A 24,325-nucleotide genomic window follows, 5' to 3' on the forward strand; every position below is an offset into this window, starting at 1 on the left:
GATTCTACCTTCAAAATCCTTTTTTTTTTTCTTTGTTTGTTGTGAGTCTTTGCATTGTTTTTATGATTTTTTTTTAAGTACATGCTCACTCTGTACTAGAGGACTACTGGCTAGCAAGACATACATACATTAATATCTTTTTTTGCCTTTTCTAAAAAGTGAAAATTAACACTTCTGCAATTTTTCAAAAGCACTGATGGAATTACCTGAGAGGCACCACAGGCAGAAGACTCCTGTTGATCTGCACAACTCCCCCACTTCAGTAAAATTGCTACCACAGCACTCAAGCACAACAATAAATGGTTTGAGTATTTTATAAAAGCACTGAGAGTATTCCAATAAATCTCAGCTCTACAGTATGGACACCAAAACTGACAGGAGAATTGTTCTACCCAAAGTTAATATGCTCTAATCAGTAATATTATCTCCTTGAGCACACTGCAGGCTGAATACCTGGCTACAAGAATTTCTGCTTGAGGAAAAGCTGACTGCAGTGATATATGAGGACATGGCATTCGAGGCCATATTCTTCATCTAATGATTCATAATCTGAGACTGTCCCTGTGCTTGGGTCAGGCTTCCATCAATTCCCTCCATCTGCAGCCCAGGGACACTTAGCTGAGCACAATATTCCCCATAATTTCCAAGTGCAGTGACAGTCAGACAGGAAGGCTCTGATTAAACATAAATCACTTTGGGGCATTGCTGGATTTGGAGCCCTTAACAAAAGCTGCTCTTTGGGTCCAGGAGTCCAACACAGCTCTTACCACAGCAGCTGCCATTGGTCAGAATTTGCCAAAAGTGCCATTTGAAAGGCAGCTATTCTCAGATCGCTCCAAAGGGCTGTGGCAGCTGCTGGCAAAGACTGAACATCCACCAGCAAAATGCAGGACAGCAATTTTGCTCCTCCAAAGTTTATTACTAGATTGAAATTAAAGAATTATTTCAAGGCATGTCCAGGGAAAAAGCTCATTTTCTACTGATGGCCAGAGATGATAAAAAGCATCACTTACGACATCTGTCTCCAGTGCCTCCAGCTCCTCGGAAGCCGTGTTCTCTCCTCCATCCCATGGTTCCAGATCCTTTTCCTTGTGCTCTCCATTAACTTTAGCACTGATGGCTGAATCAGTAAAAGCATCTGCAACAGAGTGGGGAGGGATGGGACCAGTGAGACCAGTTTGGGTAAGTTGGCACACTGGTTTTTATCTGAGGAACAGCCCAAACACAGCTGAATCACAGGCACAATATCATCATTCCCTTCTCTTGGAGCTGCTAGATGTCAGAAAGGTGCCTATTCCAGACTTAAAGTAACTATGAAAGTACAGAGTAACTTCTCCCATGTCAGAAAATAGAATTAATTCCAGTTATTTCAAGGTATTTTCTACAATAACATGTAGAAAAAGGGAAAAAAAGACAACACAAGGATCTTTATTCCTCTAGACTTGTGTAAAATTCTTTTCCAACCAGCCCACACAACAGTGTGCAAATACCAAAAGAGCAGGAAAGCAACTCCCTAAATGGGAAAAATACAATTTTCCTTTCAAATATTCAAATTTCTTCTATTTACACAACTCCTCACATACCAAGACAGCAATTATCCATCAGCTTGGTGTTCCCATTTCCTGTGACATGAACAGAGGCGTCTCCTCTCCTGCCAGAGTTTTTCCAAGCAACAGCTTATCCAAATCACACAAAAAAATTCAGGAACTCTCTACTTTTTGTTCTCAACAACATAAGAGAATAAATAACCAGTAAGCTTCTTCTATTGTTTGTAAAAATTATAAAAACATCAAAGAATAAAGATCACAAACATTTATTTTGACTTGTTCATGTTTCATTCGAGCCAGATTTAAGAAGGAATAATACCAGAGCATTACAAGTGCTGTGAAAATGTATCTAAAGCCATCCACCAAGGAAGTCAAGCTTCCATACTTGTAAGCAACTGGATCTCAGAACTACATACAGAACTTTAAAAAATCAAATAATCTCGTTATAAGCTCACAAATAAATGAATCAGCTTTAAATAAATAAATCTTCAATCCAGAACTTCCTATCATCATTCTACTGATAAAATAAGAAGCAAACATTTCAGACCTTTAGAAAAGATGAAATCAAACCACCAGGCAGTGCCAGATCAGGAAAAACATGGCCTGAATTAACTTTTGGCAAGATCTAAAAATCTGCCTTAAAAAAAAAAAATAAAATGAACTTTAAAGTTATTATGAAAAGAATTCCCAACATATGAAGTTGGCCACTGATGTAACAGCTTTTACACAATCACTGAAGATGTTTTAAAGAGACTGCTGACACTGCTTATTATTCCTGTTTTACCCAAGCTCACAGTGCAATTCTGCACATATAGTGGATAAAAATTCACTGTGCTTGGTCTCTCTCTAATAACAGCCATGAAATGCTCACACAAACAGCTTTTAAAATATAATTTATTGTAATATATACTGTACCTGTCTTCAGATGTCACCTGAAACTACACAGGAACACAGTGCTACAACTCATAGTTAAGTAGTAGCTAAAGAGCACATTTTTAAGAATTTTTAAGAATGGAAAGTCTACATTTACCTTATCAATATCCCGTGGCTTAACTCATATAAACCAGTATTGCTCCTGCCCTAAACATCATTAATTCCACATTTTATTTCTGCTCAGATTGGGGCATTTTACACCAAATCCAAGTTGAAGGCTGTTTATGTCTTTAAGGAAACTGAAATTTATTTCTGTTTCTCTGGGAGTGGAGGGAGCTCCTCTCCAGTGAGATTAGATAAATATGAATTAGGAGCCTGATGGCAGCACCTGATGAAGGTGATTTGTGTTTCAGAAGGGTGTTTCCTTAATTTCTATTAAATTCCTCCAGGCAAACTCCACACAACTCTGCCATTTTGGATACTGTGAATAAAATACCAGCTTAACAAGACTCATCTACTCAACCCACTAATTTTCTTATTTAAACAGCCACATAAACATTCAGAAGCGCTGTTATTGTAATGATACAGATGGAAAAAACACCCAAGTCAAAACAAAAACTCCACTATCAGCAAGTGCTACAGGTCTGAGTAGGATGTGTGCAGCCACTGCTAAGTTTCCCAGTAAATCCAGTATTTCACAGGGCACAGGAAGCTCCACTGCTCTGCGCTCCTCTCTCATTTTACAATGAAAGTCACAAGTGAGACTGTGCCCATTTAACCTCTACAACTCAGAGAAAATCCAAAGACAGGAGAAATTCAAGCTACAAAGGCACTCCCAGTCAGACAATGTGGTCTCAAGAGCATCCAGGCAAAGTTTAAATGCAGCAGGATGGTACCTCAAGGCACAGATCAGTATTTTCCTGGAACAAACAGCAGGGCAGGCACATGGGAGACCAGAATTAAAAGCCCAGCAAAGCCTCTACCAAAACTAATCAGCAACAAAATTGAGAAAGAATGGAAAAAAATTTAAAAGTGACAGCTTCCAAAACAAAAAAATGTGGCTCTTAAGATGATTAATAAAGTAGAAGGTAAAGCATGAGCTGACTGGCAGAGCAATAACTGACAAGACACTGCACAGGCTCAGCTTCCCCCTTATCTGGTGCCTCTTATCTCTGAGCTGTTGAGCGAGCAATTCACATGACACCTTGACAAGGCCAAATTTTTAATCAATCCCTTTTCTACACGGCAAAACCTGAGGTAAAGATCAAATGGAAACAAGGGGCTGAGGCTGTAACACTCAATTAGCCCCCAATGCCTCTGTATCTGCTTCAGGTGACATTTCCTAAGCAGAGGAGTTGGGTATCAAAGACCTCGTTTTTAAAACCTGGTAAAAAAATGATGAAATCATTGTTCATAAATGGAAAAAAATCCCAAGGAGAACTCTATGCAATGGAAATTCATATTAAGACAAATTAAAAAGGCACATTCTGCGAAAAACTCAGCTGGGGCAAATTCTTCAAGTGTGTGCTACTAAATGAGTTAAAGAACAAAGTGCCAGAACAGAGCAATTAAGAGTCCGGGTTTAATTAATTTCAATGTCTAACATGCTTGTTTTCACAAACAGATTTTGGTGAAGAGCACAAATGTGCAATTAAGTGCCAGTCTGCAGCTGAAATGCCATTAAACCAATCAGTGTTACGTGCCAAAGGTGCTGATGCCACTCACTGAAGCTTTGATCAAGTCAAAGAAAACTGAGATTTTGTCTTAAAGGTTTCAACAGTAAACTCTGATTTGTTTTGTAACTACTTACTACTGATTTGAAACATTAAAACCAGTTACCACTGGCTCTGCAGAGCCAACATTTCCTTCCTTTGTTCATGAGATGCCTTCTGCTATTCCCCTTGCAACACTTTCTCTGGAAGGATGCCACTTTCAGAGCTAATTCAAGGAAAAACTTAAATAGCCAATTCTCTTCTGCCTTTCTTTTCATTGGATTTGTAGGATTTTCCTCAGCATGCCAAAAAACAATAAAAACATTGCAGAAGTCTTTTACTTTACCAGTAAGTTATGATGTTTGAATTGTCTTGTCTTTAAAGAGAAGCCAAGAAGGCAACTCCAAAGCCTTACTGAAATCTGAATCCCATCAAACCAGCTCTGTGGACTGATCAGTGCTCAGGGCTCCAGGAAACACTTCTTGTGTAGAATCAGGAGAAACAGAACCTCCTGCATCAATCAGGAGCCCAAATCACCCAGCAGCAGCAAGATCTCAGCACTCAAAGGTGAAGCAGAAAGATGTGATAATATTAATGTACAGCCAAGGATTTCAGCCTGCACTGAGAGTGGGTTTTTAGCAGCTGATTTCCACTGCACAAAGAGAAATCAGTGTCAGTCCCTCTTTAAAAGCAGACAGAACAGTCTGAAAGGGGGATGATGGGTGTAATACAGCTTCACCTGAGCTTCCCAGTGTATGTTTCATTCATCAGCCTGCCTGTACTGCAGCAAACCACAATTCCACAGAGAGAGACCCTCAGGTGACTCCCTCCCATTCCTCTGGAAGCCAAACAAGAGCCTGCAGGAGCTGCAAGGTCTGTGCAGACTGACAGAGCTGCAAATAAGAGCCCAGCAAGCAGAGACACATCGATTTTTTGAACATTCACAGCCACAACACCCTTCTCTGCACAGACCTACCAATTTTTCTCCCAGCCCTCCCAATTTCCACAATCTGGGCAGACCCCAGGCTCTCTCCATGGGTGTCTCTGAAGGTGCAGTGTCATGCCTGGCACCAACCCACGTGTGCTGCTCCCAGTTCCACCCCCCAGGCCTGCACTGGTGTTCCCTCCCCTGAACTCTCTGGCTGGGTTATCAGCTCCCTGCCCCAAAGCTGCAGGGCTGTGATAGCACTGGCAGCTGCCTGGCAGGCTCTGGCAGAGGCTTTTCACACACAACTCTATTTTCCCTCTTCTGAAAGGAGACTCCATCCCATTCCCTTTCTCCTCAGCTGCTGCTCTTTCCCATTCCTCTTCCAGTCCCTTTTTCATAACCCAGAGAACATCTCTGCTACCCAAACCTGAGGGTGGAGCAGAAGACCCAGACCCACAGCCAGGAGTCCATTTTCCCACATTCCTCCAGCCCAGCCCGGAATAAATGTCAGAATAAAATCCACAGATACTTATACTGAATTGGGAGACCAGGATGCATTAAAATTTTCCAAACAGTATCTTCTGCAGAAATTTATTTAGTTCAGGGGCTCCACAACAGTCTAGAAGCCTCTTAGAGTGTTAGAAACTACACAGAGAGAATCACAGAATATTCTGAGCTGAAAAGGACCACAAGGATCATCAGACTTCAACATCCCCACTCCAGGTCAGCCTCCCAAAGGAGAGCTCATGAAAAGCCCTTTTATTTGACTATGATTTTAAAGCCTTTCCACCAAGTATTTCCAAATTCTCCTCATTTGTCTGTGAAAGCAAAAGACTTCTGAGTGTTAGACAATTTAAAAGTCTCTGTTCCTTGGTAAGTGTAACCAGAGCACCAAGCAGAGACAATTCCCAAAACAAGGAGCACCAAGTCCTCAGGCAGGAGTTCAGAGTCAGCTTCCACTCTAAATCATCCAGCACCACGAAGATCTGGGTTTATTTACAAGAAAAAAAAGGCCAGCAGTTCCTCCATGCACATTCATAAACTTCCAGCCTTTTGAATCCTTGCTTATTTAATTTCTGAGGAAGCAGAAAGCCCCTCATTGCTCTAATTTGGAGGTGTGATCAGAGACTGGGTTACACTTTCAAGTGTCATTTCCAGATAATGTATTTTTGAGACAAAATGGAAAGCAGATTAATTCACCCACTCTGAGTTATCAAGTTCTGCAGCCTTCCAGTTTATCTTGCTCCAAGTCTTTATGGCTTTATTTCAGCTCTCCAGTATTTAAGAGATTTAGACTCAGTCATTCCACCTAATAAAGTGAACTGAGGGACTGCTCAACCTGAAACAGTCATTTTCTTTTAGAAAATGTCCACTGAGCAATTATTCCTAGAAGCAGTAGTATATTCCTTATTCAGTCTGCTGAAAATCTATAAAGATTGGGTGAGGGAGAACCCAGTTTGCATTTACATTAAAGTGATGTTCATACCAAACCCATTACAAAACAGCTCTCATGTAATTTAAATTCCCAGTCCCATCCAGAACCTGGAACTTATCTGCATTTCAATGCTGCATTTGCTCTGACATTATGCATCATCATCTGGGAAAAGCAAAAATTCCTTGAAACAACAAACCTCTCATTCTGTAGCTTTAAATCAGGCAAGAACAAAACACAAGGTGAAGAGAGAAATTCTCATTAAATGTCCTCAGGTCCCTACACATCTCTAAGTCCCTGCTAATGGGAATAAAACCTGTGTTCCAATAACCACTGAGCTGCTGTGACAGCTCTTAATCAACCTGTAAATGTACACAGAGACAATTTCACCCCTTGCCATAAAAACCTGTGGATTTCCTTTTATTCCTTATCCCAGCAAATCAGCAACATTAAACATAAAGACTCTGGAGATTTGCTGCCCAAAAAACCAGAGAAATCTGCAATGGAATAGAACTGACTCAGGAGCACTTAGGTTCCAGAAAAATAATAATGGGCTTTGAGGTCAGACATTAAAAGTATGAAGACTGCCTGCAAAATTGTTTCATTTGAGCAGATTCAATGTCTTCAAGAATTTAAGACTTGTCTGTCACCTCTCTGTATTTTGAAGAGATTTACCTACAGGTCTAAAAGATGTAAAGGAGAAATTAAAACACAAATAGAGAATTTAAAAAAAAAAATCAGCTTTGTTTGCAGTAGTATTTATAGAATATTTCTATGAATGCATGTTTAGACACAGAAGTTACCTCAGTATAGACTCTATATATCTCAACTCTGAGAAATAATCTTTTTCCAAAGAGTTTCTGTATTCAGTGATTCTTGTATAACACTTGACATAGAAATTTAGAAAGACATTTACAAAAAATGTGTCTACCTCCCATAGAATCTATAAAATATTCTGTAAAACCACTAAAGCTTTGCTTTCCAGCCACCAAACCAATTAGTAAAAATTACTATTTTTTTTTTAAATTCATAAATTTCTGATTTCAGGAGGTGCTGAAGTTTTGCATTCTTTAAGAATTACGAATCTAAATATGAACTTCAATATTTGGATCCTAAAGCATCTACTTTGAAAGACCTTGAATTATAATCTTAAAACATTAAAAAAAATTTAAAAATTAAAACAAATATACCTCTTCTGGCATAATTGGTATCCATATCCTTAAAATGCACCATAACAAAGTCTGAAGACTTGAACAAGATACTCTCTAGGATGTCCTCCCGTTTTGGCCCCAAACTGGATTCTGCAGTTTTACGATGAGCAGCATCAACCACTAAATCACACTGTGGGAAATACAAACACAAGGCACTGCTTTACTGCACAGTCATCCCCACCCAAAAATTTCCCATATTTGCAAAAAGTAGGTATTTACAATCTGTTTGTGTAAATCTAGGCATGAACAGTAAAAATAATTCACAGTAAATATTCAAATTTTAATCAAATGTTGGTTATTTGGTATTAGGATTTTTCATGATAGGGAAGAGCCAAACTGTAAAAAATTACCTTAGGACTGTAGGTTTTAAAAACTCCTTCATATATACCACCATTTTTCACCTGTACTTCACATTTGGATCCCTAGAATGGAAGAAAAATGAAAATATAACTCTCTACCAACATGACAAATAACATTACAGTGATTTTCTTAAACATTTGTTCTTTACATAAGTCCAAAGTGTAAAAATACAGCTCAGTTTTTAGCCAAATTTCCTCATTCAGCATCTGCCCATTTATAAATACATTGCTGTGCTCTGCAAATTCAAACAGCTGGGTGTGTATGGACAGTTCTGAAGGGATTTAAGATGCTCACTGGAGAATATTTGGTTCTCTCAAGACTCTTGACCAGTGAAAACACACAAATCAGGTTTTGTGCAAACCCCAAATCTGTGTCTGTGTGGGTACAAATAAGGATAAAAGCTTATCCTGGCCTCAAGCAGATGTGGGACACTCTGTCTCACTTCATTTTGCCATGTCAGGGCTTCCCTTAAAATCTTGGGAGAAAGGTTTCTAATCCCTTCACACAGACTCATTTTATTTATCCAGAACCTCTCTAAAGGCAGGAAATTCAAAATACAACCAGTCCACCTAAGAAATCTGCTGTACCTCTGCAAATTAAGAGTTAAACCTTTCCTAAAAATTCTATGATCCTTTAAAGCTCAGCCTTGGCAAATAGTGTTTAAAGCTTAATATTCGCATCTTTATATTACAATTGGTGGATTAGTTAACAATTCCCTGTCACTATAGGAATATTCTTCCAAATATGAAGACTTACAACAACTGATGTGAGTATGTGAACCATTCTCATGTTTGCATAGATGCCATCAAAGGAAATCTGAAAAACAAGAAAGCCATCATGAACACTGAAGAAATTCCAAAAGCCAGAACACCCAACCCAGGCTTTCATCAGTACACTGAAAAACCACAGAAACCTTGGGCAAAAATCTTACTCAGGCAAGATACATGGAATGTTTATTATTACATATTAATATTAAACATGCCAGGGGAGATTTTCAGAGGGCTCCTGATTTTTCTCTGACCAGTTAAAGATCTAGCACCCTCCCAAACAAGCTAAAAATCCCAGGAGAGCCCCTAATGTGTCTCCATTAAGGAAATTCTCTGGCTGGCTGGGTGCAGCTGATACGAACAGATCTGAGGGATGTCAGCAGGGCTTTGTTTTGAAACAAAAAAAAGCCCTGCTGGTTTAAGAACCATCAAGAGAATAAGGCACTTGCAGTGCTGCAGAAGCAAAAAGGTGTTTTCAGGCCTGCTCAACCTCATCCTTTCATCTCCCAGCCCTGATTACACACATTAACAGGAGCTAAATTGTGGAGTGCTAAGTTGCCACAAACCCTGTCATTAATTTAGTCCAAAGTAACTCAGAGCAGCACCAGGACCTGCAATCCTGGCTGGGAGAGCTGGGCAGGTGTCCCCAGGCTGCTGGAGGACACATTCACCTCAGTGCAGGTGTTTTGTTGCAATATCTTTGGTATCTCTTTGTGTTTGTAAAACAAGAGATGCTAAAGAGAGCTCTTGGGATCTCACCATACTTTGAGTTTTTGAACTGACAACGTATTTTTAATTGTCAGTCACTCTTCTGGGCTGAAACAAATTCAGGGACACTCCTGTGCTCAGCACTCAGTGCACAGCACATACAGACCAAAATTTGGGGATGTTTAGTGTTTGCCTATGACCTTTTCCACCAGTTTTCCTCAAAGCTTCTTTAGTTTTCCTCCAGTGTCTTCGTATCTTCAATAAACATTTATGTAAGCAAACTGCAGCCCTTTTAAATCTTCCTGCTTCTGCTTCATTCCCCAAAAATAGGCATCTTTAAAAACCAGGCCAGCAACAAATTGACAAATATTTGATTAGTGAAGTTCAAAGATTCTCTCTTTCAATTGACATCCATTTATTTAGCTCTGATAAAATGATGTTCTGCAAGTCAAGCCACATCTAGACTCCAATAATACACAGCCATGAGAACAACTAAAGCTGCACATTGGAGCTGCTGAGAATAATTCAGCAATTTTAGAGTAAAGCTAAACAAAGTAGTTATTTTTATTTCATTAAATGCTGCCTTACTGTCATCTGTTTAAGGGAGAAGCCAATGTTAGAATTTTCAGATAGCACTAATTCAAAATGCCTTAAGCTAAGTGTTATTTATATTTACAGCTGTAATTGCAAGAAAATGCAGAATATTTATACTAGTGCAGTCAAAAGTTTAAGTGAACTTTCCCCCCTTTGCCCTCCTAGGAGACTTAAATGAAGGTGAGATGCTACTCTTTAGAAAATTGTATCTCACTCTAAAGTATCCACCCACCATGGTATCCCAAGAAAAAAATGGAGAGAATATTCCAGTATCTGCCATTCTTTTAAGTTGTTTCTTTCTGTTCTGCACTGGCACAAAAAAGAGAAACCAGAAACTTACCGTAGGCTGAGGTGGTCCTTTGCCACTGCTGCGGCCTCTGGAATTAAACACACACATTGGATAAGATTAAAGAACTGCTGAAACTGCTGTATTCCCTACCAAGCAAGAATTCCAAACCCATCTTAATTTAGGGTTGAGAAGAGGGTTGGGAAAACCAGCATTCCCAGAGAGCAGAGCATTACAGGGATCCACTGGGTTTATCTCCAACCTGCTGACCTACCAAGTGCCATCAGCAGGCAGAAGAGAAATTAAAGGACAAAATTAAGAAAATACTAAGCTTATAAAATCAGAGTAAGAATAAAAGAACAATCCTGTGACTAAAGCAAATTCCAAAAGTTTATGGCACACAAAAGCAGGACCCAGATCAGGCTCAAGCTCTACACAGCAGAGGGTCCCTTCCTTGAGCCAGGAGGCTCCAAATGTTGTCACGGTGTCACCCAAACAGGTGACCCTGCCACAGAGGAGCCCTGACTGTGAGGCTCTACCTACACAGCTCACTTCTAAATGCTCTCACAACCCTGCAAACACAATAATGCTGTCCACTGCCCCAAAAACACCAGCTCTTCCTAATGCCAATCTGTCACTGTGTAGCAGTCAGGACCTCTGGGGATGCTCAGAACACCCTGCACACCGAGAAGAGTCAGTCTGTGCCCTCCACCCCAGCCCCAAAGCATCCCTGCAGTTAAAAAAGTCCCCAGCAGCTCCAATTCTTCAACTCCACTGGTGTATTTTAATTCTAAGTGCCTCCCTTGTACTGAGAAGTCCTAGTTTCAAATACTCCTCATAGTGATTTAGATTTGTGTTATGACTTCAGGAGCGCTCACTGTAATGTGAGGCAAAAATAAATCTCCTGTTCTATTAAAAAAAACCCTCAATTTTTAAATAGACTCACCTTACTGACACACAACCATTTCAATAAAGACACCTGAAGAATCATGCCTGGTGTTATCTAAACAACATTGGAATCTAAATCCAACTGGATGGCACAAAACCATGGAATGGCTGGGGTTGGAAAGGACCTTAAAGATCCATCCTCACCCCATGGGCAGGGACACCTTCCCCTAGGCTGCTCAGAGCTCCTGAACACCTTCATTAGATGCCAACTGCATTCAAATGCTTTTAAAAACACCAAGCTGGGGCTGAATACAACCTACCCCCCAAAATAACAGGCCCTTCTAAAAGAGAGCTCCCAGGGTAGTCAAAAAAAACAGAGGAACTTCTCTCAGTGAACAGAAAAACCCTTCAATAAATTCTGCCGAAATAAGCAAAGCCATCAGAGAGCCCTGAAAGGCCTTAATGAGGAAAAAATGAAAAGCCACTAAACTATCACCTGACTAATTTCCAACAAGCTTCTGCAACACAACTGTGGTGTCAGAGCATCACACATGCTGGGGGCATTGCCTGATGGCAGAACTGCAGATTTACCCAGCAGGCAATTTCAGGATATTGCAGAGTGCTAATCTCACCAAAAAAAAAGAGCTCTGATGCAAATATTCTTTATTTAACTACTCATCAGTCTTAACTTTCCATAGGGCAGCTTCACAATACCAGGCTTGCACTGGAGCAAATCTCACCATTTACCAAATCTGACATTTGTTAAATGGCCTCCAAGAGAATTGAAGCCTTGTGAACTTGGAACAGCATTTTTGCATCATATTCAGACCCTCATCTTTCTGAAAGTCATTTCACCAGATGTGGAACCCCCACATAAGAGGCACAGCCCAGTTTGACTTGTCCTTCTACTACAATCAAAAATGTGACCATCATGGTCACCCACAGAACTTGGCCAAAGTCAAACAATTTTACCAGTTCCATCTGCTGCTCTCATAGATTTTAGAAGATCCTCCTTCCTCCATCAGCTATAGATCAAAAGTGAAAGAGTTTTGTGTTTTTGAAAGAGAAACCACTCCCATTTTTACTGCCCAAGTATTCTTAGACCTGAAATAACTAGGTTGCTAGACTGGGCAGAAAGTTTGAAGTATTCCTTCTAAGCATCGACCCGAGAATTCTGGATTTTCCATCTCTTACCACATTTCCAAAATTACTGTTCCTACCCACACTTCTTCAAGAAACAAACTGATTGTGCACATCCACATCAGCAAGAAGTGCCAAACTCTACATCAGCCAAGAACTAAAGCAGAAATTCTCTGATCTATCAGGTCTGTTTATAAATCTCTTGTTTTCCAACTACAACTGCTAATCACAAACCGTTGGGAAAAAAAAAACAAAACCAAAAACCCAACAAAAATCCCACATTCACCAAGATGAAAAAAAAAAAAAAATTTACCATTCTTACCAAGCAACAATTTAACCAAAAATGTATCTTCTGCTAAAACCAAGGCCATCAACTTGAGTTTCATATTCCAATAGGTGAAAACTCAAATTCAAACTATCATTTGATACATCTGAAAAAAATCCCAAAAAGCTCAGGACCTTTACAAAAGCCAAAGGTGGATGGGTTTTGCCAGATGTTTAACATCATTTGGAACAGGAGAGTAACACAAAGAAATGGAGGTGGGGGGAATCTAAGAAATCTCAGTAAGCAATTTGGCGCTGCTACCTAAAACCCCATTTACATTAGGGTAAATATGGCAAAAAAAAATAAAAATTAAAAAAAAAAGTTCATTATGCATTGCAGATCTGTGGTTAAAGGTAAACCTGGGTGAAGACAGGACAGCCTGGCAAAATCCAAGCTGGAAACCATTTGCTTTGGGGTAGCAAAGTCACAAACTCAGGACAAAGTAACGACTGAGCAATTCAACTTAGTGCCAGCTCCTTGGGTCCAGCAGTTACATCCCAAGAGGCAAAGTCTCCATCAAGGCCCAAAAGCTGCACTATAAATGTTTCTTCCCAGCAGCAACTTGCACATTTTTTTCTATTTTTATGAGTATTTCCTCAGCATCCCTCACCTCCCTCTTTAATGTTTACATGCCAAGCAGAGTGTTTGTATAAGCAAAACAAGGTCACGCATTTGTGTTTTCCCAGTTAATGCAAGGGAAACAAAGTCGCTCCTGGATGGGAAAGAAAGTCTCCAGTTTTCTCTCCAGCAGCATCTTCACTTTGAAACTAAGAAATAAATGCAGCCACACTGCAATTAATGTCTGGAGTGAAAATGCAGTGACAAAGACCTGAATTTAAAGAGGGTGAATGGATGTTTCTGGAGCACTGACTGACATTGTTGCAGCTTGGAAAACAAATTTACAGGGTACTCTAAAGAACTTTAGTGCAGAGAGCTGGCAAAGCTTTTCTTCTCAGGGAGGAATCTGAAGTGCAAGGTTTTATTTCAGTGCAGTGTTTGGCTCTATAAAGTCAAATGAATTGAAGATGTCAAATGAAGATTATGCAAGAAGACCTGCAGCTTAATTTTCTGCAGTTTTTTCCCCCAATACTGACACCAGTAATGCCAATTTGTATCTCCACACCAGGTGACAGCCTCTATCCCATTTGGATGTGCAACAACCTGACCCAAGTCTGGCCCAGTGCACATCTGGAACCTGTTGATGGGCTTAGTCATTGAAGAACCTTCACAGGCATTGCCACAAATCGGTTGTTATATTAAAAGTTACTCAAAACCAGGGATGTAACACCACCAAAAGTGCATTTACAGTGCTAAGAAAAGAGACCTGCAGGTTAACCAGTCATTCTGCTCAGCAGTTTAGCACAGTTGCACTAAAACCCACACAAAGATGTCAGAACCAGCTGGAAAATCTCTGACTGGCACGTGTGATCAGACCTCCAGAACAGGCACTGCCCTTAAATTCCAGCACCTTGGCACTCAGCATTCCCCTTTCCCTCCATCTCAACAGGATGGTCACCACCCTAAAGCCTTCAGTTAGGCTCTCAAGAAAGGGATGTCAAGGAAGAAGGAAAATATATGGAGGCAAGAAGTTGGTGTCATTTGCTTCTGAGACTGAACCACAGGGTGGTTTCGGTTTTAGCTTTTTGATAGGAAAAAAGCTATTTTTAAAGGACAGTAACTCGGTGTATTCTTACAGGACTCCTAAGCCCAGTTGGGCAAGCAAGTTACCAAAATGAAAAATCCCTTCTGCCACAATTGTAGCAAGACAAGAAACATCCAAACCCTGACTCTGAGGTGTTTTGCCTTCAGACAAAACGAGGAAAAACTAACAAAAAAAGGATGAAGAGATGGAGGAGGGCTGAGATAGATGCAACTTGCAGCTAGAGGACAGCTAACCCTCTTGTGCTTGCATAACAGCAAAACTCCACTCAAACACAGAAAGTAGATGTTAGATAATGTTCTGATAGCACAGGGAGCAAGTTTGTGAACCAAGTCTACATTTTCCCTAATTACAGCTCGCTGTGCTATTGGCATCTCCCCTGCAGCCCAAGCCCATCTGCCATAGTGCACATTAAACAAACAGCATTTCACTCGGGGCCTCTTTATAACAAAGGTATTAATCATTCTTTTTTATCACAAACACCTTCAAGGATGCCTTCATTTCTGATTTTTTCCCCTTTGTCTAAAAGCAATTAATAGTGTAGTAAAAAAACACTGGAATGCCTTGGTTGTTGACACAGGATTTTACCTTTTCTAACCTGAAATGCAGATGTGTAGCAGGATGAACCCATGGAGACCAAGGCAGTGAGCAGAGTTGACCCTTCCCTCGTGATCAGAGGTAGAAGGACAAGTGCTCAGCCCAATTCTTCCAGTAACAAGCCCACAGCAGAAAATTAGGCCCAGGACAGTTAATTATCAATGAGTTTTCTGCCCAAACTAAGCTTTCAAGAGCAACTTAGCCATGAAAAGTAACATTTTTTTCTCCATGGGAATGTTAGTGCTGTAGGGAAACAAACTGCTGGGCACAAAGCTTGGCATAAACTGGAGATGTTTAAGTTTTTATTGAAGAATATAATGTATCAAATTGATAGCAAGATGCAGGCCACCTGAATTTTCATTTTTCTGAACAGAAAAGCCACTGAGCTTTTCATTCACATGGCCAGATTTACAGCATGAACCATCTTTGAATTTGCACTCCCCAGAAGACCAAGGACAGCTATAGGGGAAGTTCTCTGAAGGTGTTCCATGGGGCTCCAGCAGGCCTGGGACTGATTTTACAGACCATCCATTCAGAAATAACTTGAAAAATTAAGTAAGAAAGAGCATGAACACCTCTGAGGGAACATGTCAGTTGTTCAGCAGCCCCACCAGAACTCCCCAAGGAGTTCTGAAGTGGAATTGGTCCAACAGAACCAGAAAGGCAACACTGGTAGGAGAAATCCAGTGGTTTTATTCTTAAACTTTGGAGAATTTGAAGCTCACATGCCCAAATCTATGGGGGCAAGCGCTTGCCATCAGGCTGAATTCCAAAAAATAAGCTGGAGGTTTTGTTGCCCTTCACGTTAACCTCTACAGTGCCACTGTGTGTTGGCAGGGACAGAGCCCAGTAAATATCATGTCCCACCTAATGCCATATGTAAAAACTATTAAATCGGTGCTCTGAGCTCCTGAGGTATTGTTGTTGTTATTTATTTTGTCCTTTTCAACCCTTCCAAAGCTCTTCCGCTTCCAGTCCCACTGGCTGGGAACAAAGTAAAACCCTATTTCCAGTGATGTCCAACAATGGGACCACTGTAAATTCTGTTTTATTGCCAGTGCACAAAACCGAGTGGGAATAGATGTCCAGTTGAAGAGGAAGATGAATAAAACTCGAAATGAAACTGCTCTGAGTGACTGTGACCTTCAGAACTGTTACCATCCTGCTCTCATCGTTTGTTATGACCCCCCACAGCCCCGGAAAAATTCACAGCACTACAGAGTTTATTATTTGAGGGGAAGGAAGAGGGAAAAAACATGAGTGGATTTTGCGTGGCTAATGATCTGAGAGCAGGAGCAGGATCAGTCTTCCAGAGGCAGCGAGCGTGGGGCGGGGGGGAGGCGAGGAGAGGGCTCAGCCTCTGCAAGATTCCTGCCCCAAAAAATCTGGGAGAAAGCGAGGCCGCGCTTGGAGCCACCATCCAGCGGCGCGGCGCGGCCCGCCTTTCCCGCGAGAATTTTTATTGCGATTTCCATTATTTTTTTGAAAATAAATAAATAAATAAGTAAAATAAAAATAAAACCGCTAAAGAACACACATACACGTATATCGTTAAGAAAAAAAAATAATAACCGTCTCTAGATATTAAAATAAAATTTTTAAAAAATTCCCCCCCACACCATACACACCCCACCTCCCCCCACACCCCCCCCTTCTCCCCACACCCCACCTCGGGTGAGCCGAGGGCGCTGCGCCGCCATCGCGGGGCCGGATCGCCGCCCCCTTCCCCGCCCGGGCCGCCCCCCGGCCCCGCCGCCATCGCTCGCGGCCCTTCCCGCGCCGGCCCCGACACGTGCGGCCCGCGCCCCCCGCTCCCCCCGCTCCCTCCTCAGCAGGCGGGTCACGTCGGCCCGGGGGAAGCGGCGCCCCCCGCCCCGGGCCCCGCGGGGGGCCGAAATGGAGCCTCGGCGCCGTGCCCTCCCCGCGCCTGAAGGGCACCGGCCGCGGCCCGGCCTCGCCCCGGCACTGCGGAACCCCCTCGGCGGGGCCGCGAGCGCCGCGCCCGCCGCCATCGCGGCCCCCGCCCCGGCCCCGCCATGCTGCGGGCCCCGCGCCCCCCCTCCCCGGCCGCTGCCGCCGCCGCCCATGGAGGCCGGTGCGGGGCGAGGGCGGGGGGGGCGGCGGGGGCGGGCGAGCGGCGCCCGCGCCGGGCCCGGGGCCGGAACCGGGGCCGGTCCCGCGGCACTGCGCACCCACCTGCCCATGTTCTGCCTCCCCGCGGCTGACGGGAGGCCGGGGCCGCCGCCGCCGGGGGGCTTGCGGTTGTTGCCGGCGGGCTGCGCCGCCGCCGCCGCTTGCTTGAGGGACATGGCGAGGAGGGAGGGAGAGCGCCGGGGGTCGCGCCGGGCTGGGTGCGCTCGGCCGGTCCGCGCTGCGCTGGCGGGGCCGGGGCGCCGCTGGCTCGGCCGGTTGCTCCCAAACAGTGCGAGCGGGGCGGAGGGAGCGGAGCGCGGCGCGGAGGGATCCGCGGGGGGGGGCGGGCGGCGGCCGGGCCGCGCCGCGGGGCGAGGGCAGCGGCGGGGCCGGGGGGCGCGGCGGCCACACCCGCGGGCTCGGGGCACCCCCGCGGGGCCGGCGGGGTGCGGCGGGGCTGCGGCGGCGGGCGAGGGGCGGGCGGCGGCGCGGACTCTTTACGGGAAGTCGGAGGGCGCGGCGGCGGTGCTGCGGCGGGTGAAGGGGCGGGGAGGGAGGGGGGGACACGTGAGGCGGCGGCGGCGCGGGACGGCGGCAGCGCCCGCCCGGCCCGGCCCTGAGGCCCCGGCGGGGTCGGGGGAGTCCCCTCGCCCGCTCAGCCCCCTCCGCGCCCGCCGGTGACACCGGGCGGGTCGGCCCCGCCGGTCCCCGCGGGCACCGCTCCCCGCGCTGCGGGCCCGCAGGCCGCGGCCTGGTGGGGCCCGGCCGCGCTCGCCCCTCCCCGGGCCCCAGCGAGCGGCAGTGGGAGGGCGGCGGGCTCGGACCGCAGCACATCGTTCAAAAGAAACCAAGCGTCGAGAGACAACGAAATGGAGGAAAAATGGCCGAGCGCCGGCCGGCTGCGAAAGGCCGGTGGAGGACGCGAGGCCCTGCCGAGCTGCGGAGCGGCTGCTGCCCTGATCCGCAGAGATCCCGAGCCGTCGCTGCCAAACACATCCCTGCTCCTGGGGGAAAGCAAGATGGGGCCGGAGGATGGCTGCTTTCCCTGCAGTGCCCCTCCATCTTACAGATTTCGGAGCAGTCAGGGCTTCCCCTCGTAGTAAAGAAATCTAAATTTGCGTTGCGCTGATGGATAAAATATTTAAGCTCAAGATGCCGCTTCTCCCCTCGCTCCGTGCTACCTGCCCACCATCACCAGGCTCCCTGCAGAAATCCAGGGTGCAGTGGCTGTGTGTGGAACCTGCTTGGTGCAGAGTGGGAATTTCACCAAACCAAAACCCATACACAAAAATAAAGCCTGGTCTGTCCTATTAAAAAAAAATAAAAAATAAAAAAAATATTGCACATACAGGATTAGTAAGAGCAGATGCAACTTGAAAACCAAGAGCTAAATTGATTTATAGCCATGGTTACTCGAAATGCTCAGAGTTTAATCTATTCATAGAAATGCTCTAGAAATCCCACAGGATTCCAATGGAATAAAAAGGAGCAGTGCTCTTAGGCAGGCATTATTTATACACCTTGCTCCTAAAGCAACAGCTTTCTCATGCAGTTGGAAGAGTTGTGGGTGGCAGCACACAATGGTAAAAGGATAACAAATACTGAACAGCTTTCTTAAATTAGCATTTTCCTTACATTTTACCTTTTAAACTGATTCTTTTGTTTTACCTCACAGGCCCAAGTAACCTTGTGGTTAACATTTTATGAGCTACATGACAGATCCTACCCAAAATGGGCTCAACATGAAGAATTTTACCAGAAAAAAACCTCTGAACAGAGCTGGTGATTTAAGGAAATTACATTTTTGAATCCTTTCAGTGAACTCACGAGACGCATCACTGTTTCACAGCCACAGAACTGTGTGAGAACGACTGAGGATTTCTGGAGCCCGAGAGTTTCTGTGAGAGACATCAGCACCTGCAGAGCCAAAGGTTACCACTGGCACCAATTTTGGGAGCATTTACTGTAAGAGCAGGAATTTGGTTCACTGTATGTGATGGGATAAATAAATCCCTAAGAGCAGCCAAGAAAAATCCTTTATATATATTTGTGTAAAACCCAATAGCATGAAAAAGCACTTCACTAATATAAGACAATATATAACAATATAGTAGTAGTAATAATAATAATAATAGTTGTAGTAGTAGTAGTATACAATATATACAATAGTAGTATACAATATATACAATAGTATATAAAAATATAAGAAATAGATAGAGCTGTTAAAGAGTGCCCAAAAGAGGCTATGAAGATGTTGAAGGGTCTGTGCAGGGCCAGAAGTTGGACTGGATGATCCTTATGGGTCCCTTCCAATTCAGGTTATTCCATGTTTCTGTGAACCAACCTCTTTAGGCTGCTGTTTATGAGTTCTACAGCTTTTGGTTAGTCCTGAACCTTGAGCAACTCTGAAAAGGAAGTTGTTAATAAAAAGCACAAGGAAGTCTGATAAGAGAGAGAGTATAACCCATCCAGGTCACTTAACATGGGGTTTTTAGAGGCCATCACTTCAATGCTTTTCCAGCTTGAAATGTTCACAGCTCACAGCAGTGGCTGAAGGTTAAGAACCATTAAAGCACCTGCAGCAGTTTGAAGGGGCTGTGGGGCGAAGATGGAGCCCTTGATAGTCAAGAATGTCACAAAATACAGAAACAAATTCCACAGGCAGAGACAGTTTCTAAGACATGATGTGAACACACTAAAGTACATTTTAGGGTGACATTATGTGCTCAGAAAGCAGGGTATGAATAGGCTGGTGTTCACATCCTCAGTAATGACTCAAGAGCAGTTGCAGTTTGACTTGTTTTCTCCTTCAATGTATTCTTTGTTTTGTTAAGCTCTGTTTGGCTTTCGTTGTGCCCTCCCTTTTTTCTTTGTTGAGCATCTTTATAAAAAAGCAGATTAAAAGTAAATATAGGAGTGATCATTTGAAATAGCTCAGCAATGACCACCAGAGAAGCTGCAGGGTGGTTTCCAGTGGCAGCCAGCTTTTCCAGGGATACTGCTCTTCCTGTGTCTGCAGTGAGCTCCCCAAATTCCCAGTGAGATGGGGTTGACTGCTGTTAGGGCACATCATTCCCTCTACTTCTTCCTGAATTTGCTGTTCTTGATAGCCCACCATTCCCAACAGTTATTATTTTATGGCTTGGTTTTATTAATTTCTCAGCCTTTTTTATTTTGCTCTTCCCTACCATTTATAGCTGACGTTCTGGATGTCAATGATGTGACAAAGAACAGCTTAGTGATGGCTTAGCTGGAGAAAAATTCAGGATTCAGTCAAGAAAGAAAGGAAACAATTCCTGATGGAGAATCATGTTCCCTTTTGCCTCTCCTGTCCAGGATCCAGGTTAGAGCTGCTCCTTTCCTGTACTGCTGTTTCCACCCAGATGTGTGACTACATGTGCAGGCTGTATTTGCATGTGGAGATGAATGAGGCTGATAATAGCAGCACTTAGCAGGAAGTGCCGTGTGATGTAACATTTCCTTGATCTAACCTGCTGTTCTTCTTGTGCTCCCTTCCCTCAGCTACCCAGGGTGATCCTCAACAGCATCCAGCGAGGATGCCTGGGTGCACAGGGACAGCAGCATGGGCACAGGGGTTTACTTTGAGCAAAATCAGCTGCTGGGGAAGCTCAGGGAACTGAGCTTTTCCACACACGTTTTCTCTTCCCTGAAGACTTCAGTTTTTCAGTGCCATTATCCCCACCCCTCTTCTCAGAGGGTAAAGCTCTGTGGACAGTGCTGTGAGCACGGGGATCTCCAAACACTTGGAAGGATATTAAGAGAACAAATCAGGTGCTGCGACACACAGGCAGCACTTCCCAGAGAGATACGATGTAGCTCGTCAGCAAAGCTGCTCTCAGTTGTGACTGATGACACACCCCTGGCCCGACCAGAATTGGTACCACAGCAAAACCAAAGCCCAAATTCCAAACCAACCACGTGGGACAGCTGCTGCCACCTCTGCCTTTCCCCCCGACCCTGATCTTCCCATTGCCTCCAGCTCCCAAATTCACAGCTCAGCTGCAAGCAGAGACCAGCTCCCATCAGATGCAGTTTTTGATCTGCACATGCAGTTTTATTGCAATTTCTTCCCAATTCTCAGCCCTGCAGCTCAGTGCAGTCAGGGCATGGATGATGGATGTCCCTGCTGGGCCATGCATCCAGCTGCTTCTCCTGCAACCAAGGGAAGGGAAATGCTGGTGTCTGCAGAGCTCTGGAGGGAGGCACGGAAGTGCCAGAGCTTGTGCACCCATAATCAACACTTGAATGACCCTTGCTCTCAATTTCCACAGGCCTTGGACATGACAAGGGCATTTCCTTCCTCACCCAGCAAAGCTCCAGGATCCATCTGACAAAGCCATGGCTCTGCAGCAATTGTTGGGTCAGAGCTACAAACTGGGAGACACCAACCCTGCCCAGAAAAGCGCCAGGAAATCGTCAACCAGGCTCTTTACGCCTTTAGATTGCACATTTTTAGGAAAGGGAGGGGGGAACCCAGCCTGGCTCCTGCTAAGCAGCAGCAGCACACAAAGCAATCGTTATGCCAAGATTTAGCTGTTAAATCCCTCAAGATCTGGTGCTCACAGAGCATAAACAACCTTTGCCTCCCAGCCTGGCCGAGCCATACCTCCAGGTTTCCCAGCACAGCCACACAGACCCTCCCATACCCATCCTCTCCCCAGCCCTTCACTGAGGCTGCCGTGCCAACAAGAAAGCCAGTTGCCATGGCATTTTTTCCCCCTACAGACAGATGTCCATTAAAAACCAAGTCAGCCTCAGGTTTGCTTCACAGAGCAGCTTTCAGTTATTATTACCAGCCCACAAGGAATTTCCACTGTAGCCCTTCACCTCAGATATTTCAATGCACTTCAGGATTAATCCCTGGGGATTAGAAGGAAACTACTACAGAGCAGGCACAGGTACATTCAAAGGACAAATTTAGGATTATGATTGTGGTTTATGTTTTTGGCAGATGACAACCACATGACTGTGTTTGGAAAGGGTTGAATTTGTTACCTCTGGTGCTCTTTCCCCTGTTCACCGTGCTAAAATCATCAGGCAAACTGGAAATGAGATGTGAAACTTTCCCCTCCTCTGGGATGTCTCACCTGGGGCTCAGATCTGGGATTTGGCTTCAGGAGGAACCTGCCTGTCCTGGACAGGGACATCATCTGAGGCTCCATCCATGGAGAAGGGACTTCCAGCAACCACATGGCTCAAGGAGCGATGTCTTCTTCCTTGGCCACATTTTTATTTAAGAATGGAAAAAAGGATGAATGGATTCCATACTCCCCCTTAGCCCATCCTGGGGGCCAAGGCCCTGTTGGAAAAACAGAGAAGTTTCCCTTGGGAAAAACAGAGGAGCTCCCTACTGCAGTGCTGGCAGTGCATCCCCAGCATCTCTGCAGGGATGGGTTTGGAGGGAACAGTCAGGTATTTTTATTTGGACTCCAACAGTGCTGAATGTGTGAGGATTAGACACTGAAATTTAACTGTACAGTGAAATTAGTTTTCCTTACTTAGCACTGCAGTGCTAGAAATCCTTGGTGATTTCCAGGGAGGGATCTCTCCTCTCACATCTGGCTCTGAACCTGGCACGGCTTCTACACCATTCCTTGTTTAAGCTGTGGCACTTGGGAAGCCTCAACCTTCTGAGATTTTGGAGCCACCATTGCAGCTCAGATCCCTGCATCCAGGCTGGCTCACAGGGAGGTTTCCACTGGAGCCTGGATCTTTGAGGGAGCCAAGTGCCACAATTCCAGCTGCAGGAATGACAGCTCCTCGTGGCTCTGGGAAGCAGCAGGGTCTGAGCACACCCCGGCTGCAGGGTCTCGAGGGAACACTCCCTTCCAGGCTCTCAGTCACTTCCCAAGGCGAGACATTTGGATTTCTCCTCTCGGTTACAGCAAGCACAGCTGCAAATATGATCAAAAATATCTAATCCTCTTAACTGCTTCTGCAGTTTGACTCAATTGCTGCAGAGGAAAATGCTGTGATTGCGGAGTGCTGCCTGCATTCCCACGTAAGCCTCAGCTTTTACACCATTGATCATTCCTCCACATTGATTCTTTGGAAGGAGGAGAAGGTGTTTGGCTCCTTGTGATGAAGCTGAGGGGGTTTTTAAGGAAGGGTCAGAAGCCAGGAGCTCCCAGATCCCAGGGCAGCACCTGGCTCTTGGTGCTCCTTCACTGAACAAGCAGAATCCAGCTGGGATTTCTTCTTCACGGGAAGCCAGAGCACTTTTGAAAGCTCCCAAGGAGGATTGCTTGGGAAAAGTCCTCTTTGCTCCTTGTGCAACCCCTGCACTTGCAGAGGGAAACTCTTGGCACAGCTGTGCTTGGACAAGACCATTTGGCTTCCTCTCCATCAGCACGGGGCCTCCAGCTGCAGCAGCATCCCTGTCTCCTGTGCATAACTGGATAACTCCAGCTCACCCATCTCGCTTGGCCACATCGCCCCCTCAGCCCCTCCAGCCTTCACAGGAGGTTTTCCAGCTGGGACTCCACACAGACCACGGATTCCAGCCAACAGCACCAGGAGTTTCTCCAGCCTAAGTTAATTCTTCTTGGGCTAAGATTCCCAGGAGTGCAGAGGAATTGTTCTGGGAGATCTAGTCCTGGTGTAGATGTTATAAGGATTTATTGTGGGTTTGGTTTAGTTTTACAGAACTCTGACAGATCACGAAGCTGCTTTGGAACTTCACTCACACCTATAAGTGGGGGGTCTCCCAGCACCCCAAAGAGGAGCCCACCCAAGTGGGTTTCCTTCACCTGTTTAAACCCCTCTGCTGTACATGGCAAGAGCCTCTTTTTCCCCAAGGAATGTCCCACATCAGTAGAGACTGATAAATATCCCAAATAACACATAAACGAGGGAAGAGGAGACTGGGAGGCAGAGGCCTGTAAATTGTTGTCAAAACCATCATCTTTGCACCCAGGAGACCAAGGTGTGTCCCACACTGACATTGTTCTCCAAGGCCATTGCCACCACACAGGGACACAGAAAACAGGCAAAGAAACCAGCTCGCTGCAGTCTGTCTCCAGGAAAAATCAGCACAGCCCAGGATCTCAGGCTGGGAACAAAGCATGTGCTTAACACAGCTCATCCTCACCCACTGCCTTCAGGCCCACAAGCCCAGAGAACCTCTCCAACCACCAAATCAGT

At 44.8% G+C, this 24,325-nt stretch overlaps 1 protein-coding gene across 12 annotated transcripts in view; it reads right to left on the reverse strand.

Annotated features, from left to right (window-relative positions):
- Nucleotides 1-17,488, reverse strand: part of ATXN2 (ataxin 2) — a 49,562-nt gene extending 32,074 nt beyond the window's left edge. For 7 of the 12 annotated variants that reach the window (XM_058851405.1, XM_058851400.1, XM_058851403.1 and 4 more), the window contains exons 1-6: nt 17,225-17,487; nt 10,473-10,509; nt 8,820-8,879; nt 8,054-8,125; nt 7,683-7,833; nt 1,014-1,138 (exon numbers count right to left, since the gene is read on the reverse strand). In XM_058851405.1, the coding sequence (XP_058707388.1) occupies nt 1,014-1,138; nt 7,683-7,833; nt 8,054-8,125; nt 8,820-8,879; nt 10,473-10,509; nt 17,225-17,337 (558 nt within the window). In that variant the 5' untranslated portion in view covers nt 17,338-17,487. Of the gene's footprint in view, nt 1-1,013; nt 1,139-7,682; nt 7,834-8,053; nt 8,126-8,819; nt 8,880-10,472; nt 10,510-17,224 lie in introns of all 12 variants that reach the window. The other 5 variants (XM_058851406.1, XM_058851404.1, XM_058851397.1 and 2 more) reach the window with 2 other exon arrangements.
- Between the last annotated feature and the right edge of the window lie 6,837 nt (nt 17,489-24,325).

This window comes from Poecile atricapillus, chromosome 16 (assembly GCF_030490865.1).
Source record: "Poecile atricapillus isolate bPoeAtr1 chromosome 16, bPoeAtr1.hap1, whole genome shotgun sequence".
Lineage (NCBI taxonomy): Eukaryota > Metazoa > Chordata > Aves > Passeriformes > Paridae > Poecile > Poecile atricapillus.